The following is a 7,114-nucleotide window of genomic DNA, read 5'->3' as shown; positions in this document are numbered from 1 at the left end:
GAGTTTACTTGTTTGAGAAGGAGTGGCTTATTCAAAACTAAGATTTATGTAATCTGTTTGTTCCCAGGCAAAATTGGATGTGATGCAATTCCAAATTTCACCACATGATGGTGCCCAATTTTGACTTCATAGGACATATTAAACACTTAGCTTGTTATTATGTTCAAGGTAATCAGATTTGTTTATCATTCTAATGGCCTCTTCAAAACTATTCTGGATTACTACTTTGGATCTATTCTACATTACTTGGCAACAACATACTCTGTAACAGATTGGGCAGTATAATCACATATGTTAACTTGAGAGTGCCCACACTCAATCTACTTATCGTGATGTGTTAAATCAATTACTGTTAGACATTATTTGTCTGATAATCTACCAAATCTTTGAATTGAAGAATTTGTGATTTAATTAATAGCTTGTTCAGGGTAATCAGACTTGTATATAATTCTAATGGCCTTCTTTTGAAAACTATTCTGAATTACAACTTTGGATCTTATATTACTTTGCAACAATCTACTCGGTGACAGATTAGGCAGTATAATCACATATGTTAACTTCAGTGCCCACACTGTATTTATTTATGGTTATTTGTTAAATCAAGTACTGTTAGACATGAAATAGGAAGTGTTTAACATAAATGTTATGGCTACTCACCATTGTAGCTCGCTCCTGGTCAATGATATGAGCCTCTTCTTGCAGTGGAAAACTTGCAGCCAACAAACACCGTGGAACCTAAAGGAATGAAATTAAACATTAACATTTCGCCCGGACCAACATTCACACGTACAACGCAACGCGGCTACACTTCTGCTATTACAAACGTAAATCTCCTTAAACACAACGAGTGTTACTTACCGTGTACGCTCTAGGCAAAATTGGATGTGATGCAATTCCAAATCTATCTGAAACGGCAGTTAAAAGTAGAGTTACATCAAGTTTTCTTTTTTAATCAACACAATCATTTACAACCGTTGACCAGAAAGAATCGTCGAAATTCGACGTCCCCCACAAACGCCACGCTCACTCGCTTTTCAGGGCAACAAAAGTACTTCTTTTTAAAAACGATGAGTTGTACTTACCGTGTACGCTCTGGACGGTCCAGTTGCAAGCAGAAAATAAAAATATTTCTCTTGTTAGTCGTATGTTACCATCCGCTGTGTCTTTGTCAACATCGCCGCCATTTTCCTACTTCCTGCTGCGAGCCACGCCCACGGATTTAAATTTGGGCGGAAGCTCTTTCCATTGGCGTCGTTTTCGCGTATAGCAAATCCGATTGGTTGGGAAGGGGGCACGGTTATGCAGCCGAGGGGTCCTGTGATCGGTGGGATGTAAAGTAGGCGTCGACGTCACGTCCGCGTCACGTGACCACGACGTGGCAGACGTCATATAGCAACCGCTGTTTTGTTTAGTCGACTTACAGTTGTTATGCATTGACATAATGGCGCACACACCAAATAGATTTAAATAAATTAAATAATTCTTCTGCCCACTCTCTTTTAAACAAGTTAACTCTCCCCGCGGATTTGAATTCCGGCGAAAGTTACGCCCATCGACGTCACGTATGTCACGTGACCACGACGTGGCAGATGTCATATAGCAACCGCTGTTTTGTTTAGTAGATTTACAGTTGTTATGCATTGGCATAATGGTGTGCACTCAAAATAGATATAAATAAATTAAATATTTCTTCTGCCTACTCCCTTTTAAACAAGTTAACTCTGCCCACGTCCATTGACGTCTTGTCTGCGTCACGTGACCACGACGTAGCGACGTCATATAGTAACCGCTGTTTTGACCAGTAGACTTAGTTATTATGCGTTGACATAATGGCGCACTGGTTAGCATGGCCACCTCTTAAGCATGATGATGCGGGTTCGACGCCTGATCAATGTTAGCATGGAGTGAGCTGAAGTGCATGGCGCTGAAGATTTGAATCTTTGAAATGCGCTGAGGTCTGACATATCAGGCAGAATGGTTTGCCATCACGTTCAACAAAAAATAGAAACTTTCCCACTCTGATTAAAACGTCCTGTGTTCATCTACGTATTTTCGTTTTGCTGTGCATCTTTTCCCTGCCATTTCGAGAGCCCAATTGACACTCATAGTTTAAAGAAATGTGTTTGCCCATCCTACTTTGTGGAATTTCACCACATGCGCTTTTGACCAAAATACCAAATTGAACTCAAGTGAAGCCAACACGCACAACCCCCCCCCCCCCCCACACACACACACACACACAAATGTTGATATGAACATAAAAGAGCCGCATGCGGTTCGGGAGTTGCGGCTTGGCCAAACCTGTACTATACAACTTTATTTGTATAAAATTTTCACAACAGCTGTCACACAAACAAAGCGGGAAAAACCGAAGACGTGCGTGTTCCGCCCACGCTGGATTTATTTGCACCTTTGAAAAGACACCGTATTGCCGCAGATGTGGCAAAGAGTACTTTTGGGCATCTGAGACGGAAGGATGTCCAAAGCATCACGTCACCTGCTCTGGTAGGCATGGTGGTGGGACGTTGAGGTCAACCGCTTTGGGGTTGGCTGACTCTTTGATCGCAGGATGCCACACACTTGAAGACAGAAGCAGAAAAGCAGAGCTAAATGCAAAATGTACTCACCGGTGACTCCAATTTTTTTCCCCCCTGAAGAAACAGCTGGACGGGTGGCCCCGGCTGGCCAGTGGGACTCTTGTTATTCTGACCCTTTTTAGTGCGCGTTTGGGGCAACAACCGTTTTTTGTGGCGCTCTCTTCTGGTTCAAAAGTGCCCTGCATGTGAATTTGCTTTTCCTGCCTTCTGATTGGATGAGCGCCGGTGTGACGCGGTGCCTCTGTCACCGTGGCGGGGGGTATACGTTGGCATCGGAGCGTCTGCCAACGTCTGAGACCGGCTGGCAGTGTATCGGAGGTGTCGAGTGCGGTGCCGCTGGAGCTCACTCACCAGCTGGTGTTAGGGCCACAGAATGAAGGCCAAGGAGAAGAATAGAAAGAGAAACAGAAACTTCTCCTCCAATTGTTTGATTTGTCTCTTCTGAGCTTCGATGAATTCTTTCAGCTCTTTGTTCCTCTAGGACGGACAAATGGAAAGTGGCATTCAAAAGCCAGTAAGCGTGCAAGTAAGTGCCGGGCTGGCTTTGGGCCCTTACCTGTTGCGCGCTGTGCAGCAGATCCATTCTCTCTTGGAGGATGCAAGCGTCGCGCTCCCTCAACTCGCACATCAGGGCTCGCTTCCATTGGTCCACGGCGCTCCTAAGCTCTTCTCTCTGATCCGCCGTCAGCACGTCATTCACGCCAGCGTGGCTGGCTTTTTCGCCGTCCGTGGCGGGGCAGTCCCGCTGCGGTAGCGCCTCGTACAACATGGCCTCCAGCTCCAGGATCCTCTGGGCCGCAATCCTCGTCCATCAGTGGTCCGGCGGGAGATTTGAGGGCGGCTTACCTTATGAGCCTGGTCCATGGAACACTTCCTGAAGTCCAACTCTTCATCCAGGTAGCCCTTCTGCTTGCAGAACATATCCTAGCACAGCTCAAGGTCAGAATTGTTGGGGCACATTGCCGGAGTTCCCCTTGGCTGATGTCGCGTGTCTGTCTACCTTCTCACTTTCAATGTCCAACATCTTCTGTTGAAGTGCTGACTTGGTCACTTTGATGTATTCTAACCACTGAGGAAAGGCTGCTGTCACATAAGCAGAATGCGAGAGCGTGCGTGGACGTGCGCGTTACCTTCTCGGCTAGGGTGAGAAGGGTCCTGGCGTGAATCACGACCACCTGCTCCTCGTTGGTGAGATTCTGCAAGAGCCCAAAGGCACAGCGTCAACAAGCTTCTTTCAGCGCAAAGCCTTCCAAAAGTCACATTTGAGCCGCCGAGTCTCGTGGAGTGCGAACATAAGGAGTTCGACATACACTTACGGCGTTATAGCCCAGGATGTCCAGCTTCTTCATCAGATCACTGATGACGATGTCCGGGGGAAAGGCGCAAGGAGCAATGTAAGGTGTTCTGGGACCTCGGGTTAAGGTTAGGGTTGCGAGGGACGCCTTACGTACGCTCACGCCCTCGGCCTCGCAGTAGATCTGCAAAGGGCTGAGGCCGTCTGGGAAACGGACTTGCAGAAACTTCAAGACGGGGGAGCGCCACTCCCTCTCCTGAAAGGCAGAGGCATGCATCCGTCCGTCCGTCCGTCCGTCCGTCCGTCCGTCACATCTCTGGCCTCAACACGCTTGTGCGAGTCTTCCCACCTCCAGCTCCAGGATGCGGAACTCAAGCTGTTCGTTTTGGTCTCGGATATCCTGGATGTGCTCTTTCAGACGCGCTTCTTCCGCCTCCATCCGCCTGACCTGAAAAGACAGTCAGACCTCATCTGCGGGGCTTCCCGACAGGTGTGACGCCAAGCGACTCCGCCCAGCGCCTTTCTTTCCGTCACCTTTTCGGCCAACTGCTGATTGCTCTGACGCAGCAGCTGCTTCTCCTCCACCCACTTGACATTCTAGAAGAGACAAACGCGTGGACAGCTTTGGAATGTTGTGTCATTTTCATCCACAAATTCTTTGGTTGACTGGAAAATGACATTTGCTTTTCTCCGCATTTTCCCAGCCACGTTCGGGGGGGGGGGGGGGGGGGTTGGTCCAGTAATGCCAGACGGATGAGTGACTGAAGAATGTAGCTATTTTGTCTGAGAAAAAGGTGTGCTCATTGATGAGCTTACCTGTCCTTGTTGCTTCAGCGCTGACTCCAGATCTGCTACTCTGCTTTGATAGTGACCCATTTCTACCATCAGCTTTTCTCTGGTCTGAAAGGAGGAGGAGGGAGGCTCCTCCTCCTCCTTTCAGACCAGAGAACACCCGAGGCTGGGTGAGAACGGGGAGGCTGCGACCCGGCCGGGGGTTGCGGGAAGGGGCGCCACCTTGATCTCCTTCTCGGCGTCGTAGTCCCCTTCGCTGGTCTGGGCTAGCAGAGCGTAGGCTCGTTGCAGCGCTTGATATTCTTGCGTCAGCTGGCGGTAGCGAAGCTCCGCCTCTTCATGCACACACCAATGCAACACAGCACTAGTACCAGAATCAGTCAGACCGGCGACAAAGCACCCGCGACGCAAAGACGAGTCCGATTCCAGGCTGAAGAGGAATGTTTGGTGCCAATACGCTGGCAGAAATGGCGGGCTACCTCTTCGGGTTCCGTGTCGGGGGTTCTGTCGGTGTGAAAAGACAAGGACGATCCGTCCGAGTCCACCAACACGTCTTCGTCGTAGCCGTAAAATGTTTCGATGACCTGCGGGCGCGGAAGCAAACATCTCTCTGAACAAACTGAAGCGACACCTCACGATGAATCGACGAGAGGAACGATAGCGAGAAAAAGGCCATTTCATCTTGCGCAACACCAAGCAGCCGCAAACAAACAGACTCACCTTGCAGGACCTCACGCTTTGTTCCTCCTCAGAGATTCTCGACGTCGGTATCGTAGCAGCAAATCTCTCTCCTGTCGACACAAATAATCCGCCTTTGAGATTCTTTGGATGCAAAGGGAACGAACGGCTCCGGCGCAGAAACAAACGCGACTCACAATGACATTTCTGACATGAGCTCCTGTCTCCAGAGCCTGAAAAACACGTCACCGGCGATGATTGGAGGGACGCTCGTCTTTTCCAAAAGTGACAACTACAGGGTGTGTCAGGGTTTTCCAGATTATCTTTATCGTATCATTGTGTTGCTTTGACTTTGACTGCGACCTGTAATAAATAATATTATTTATCCCTTATTTATCCCTATCGCTTATCCCTTCCTACACAAAGTTGTAAAACACCCCTTGCTATGTTTTGACTAGAGGTCAAGGGCTTCCTCTATTCAATCCACTCTTACACCCACCCTGTTTCTCTTAATTAAAATGCTCGTGCAGGAGCCGAGAGTCAGACTTCATTCGTACAACGGATGGACTCTCCACCTGCAGGTGTCCAAAAGAACTTACTTGTCTCCCGTGTGGTTCTTGCAAAATAAGTTGGAGCGAGCGCAACTCTAACAGGGTGCATTTTGCCACTATCTGCCTACGGACAATGACGTCGCGCTCGCGGCTCATGGTTGACGGGCTGAGCAGCCGGGCAAGTCCGTCGTTTTCAGCGCACAGCGAGTGGCAAAGGCGCTGACAAAACGGGAGCTTTGAGCTGCTGAAAACGGCAAAACAAGTCTAAAGCGTGTTCAAACGCGTGCGCACAATGCTCCTGCTTGAAAGGTCGGAATTTAAGGGGCCAATTTTTTGGATGGCGGCCGCCGGCCAAGCTTTGGACGGAAAAGGTTTCCTGGCGACAGCGAGCGAGCGCGGCGCTGCCGTACGTGCACCGAGTCGCCTGCCTGAAGACCTTGGACAAGTCGTCGATGATGTGCCGCTGCTCCACAACTTGAAGGAACTCCATTTCACCGTCCTGCTGGCCGCAACCGCGGTCCAGGTCATTGAGCGAACTAGGCCTTCTCTGTGGAACACAAATGCAGTGGACTCTGTTGGCACGCCGCCGTTGTCCGCGTCGACTTACCAAGCTTGCCATCTCCTCGTTCTCCTGGGTGACAAAGCGCACTTTGTTTTCAAGGCGACACAGCACCAGCGAGAGTTCTTCATTCTTCCTGCTCAGGCGTTTGTTTTTGTACAGGAGTGGCAGAAACTGGCTTTCTGTTTCTCTCAGTCGCTTTAGCTGCAAGCATGAAGTGCGGGATGTGAAAGACGCACAACACGCGGGCCAGAACGTATCCATTCCTTTTGCATCGGTTTGAACGGAATCGTGGCTTTGGCTCCCAATAAAAGACATCTACCAGGCAACCGACTCGCCGCGCCGCTCAACTAATAAGCAAGCGCAATGGGTGCCTCGCTGGATGGCGCGCATCAAACGTAGCGCAAACCTTCAAGCGTGCCGTCAATAAATTACCAGTTCATTGCGCTCTTCAGAAAGCAGGGCGTTTCGATCCTCCAGTTTCCTGATGACTGCGCTGAGCTCAGCGATTTTCAGATGAAACCGTCGCGTGTCCCGATCCTCCTGAGACTGAAAACGCCCCGCAACACACACACACAAGCACTCGTTCAAAGTTCAAAACTGTTTTTGTGCTACCTTCCTCCAGCAACGAACTAAGTCATGC

The 7,114-nt window shown here is 49.3% G+C and overlaps 1 protein-coding gene across 1 annotated transcript; it reads right to left on the bottom strand.

The window, feature by feature from the left end:
• Positions 1-3,659: 3,659 nt before the first annotated feature.
• Positions 3,660-5,013, bottom strand: LOC148378902 (janus kinase and microtubule-interacting protein 3-like). The gene is made up of 6 exons (XM_088367694.1): positions 4,708-5,013; positions 4,426-4,488; positions 4,241-4,339; positions 3,914-4,147; positions 3,728-3,793; positions 3,660-3,680 (listed from the first exon to the last, which is right to left on the bottom strand). The coding sequence occupies exons 1-6, from the start codon at positions 4,774-4,776 to the stop codon at positions 3,660-3,662; spliced, it is 552 nt and encodes a 183-aa protein (XP_088223820.1). The 5' UTR covers positions 4,777-5,013.
• Positions 5,014-7,114: the final 2,101 nt, after the last annotated feature.

Source organism: Syngnathus floridae, unplaced genomic scaffold, assembly GCF_059516105.1.
Source record: "Syngnathus floridae isolate MCC-2025c unplaced genomic scaffold, RoL_Sflo_1.0 HiC_scaffold_24, whole genome shotgun sequence".
Taxonomy (NCBI): Eukaryota; Metazoa; Chordata; class Actinopteri; order Syngnathiformes; family Syngnathidae; genus Syngnathus; species Syngnathus floridae.
Note: the sequence above shows the minus strand (reverse complement) of the source record. Positions and strands in the feature narration are given on the sequence as shown.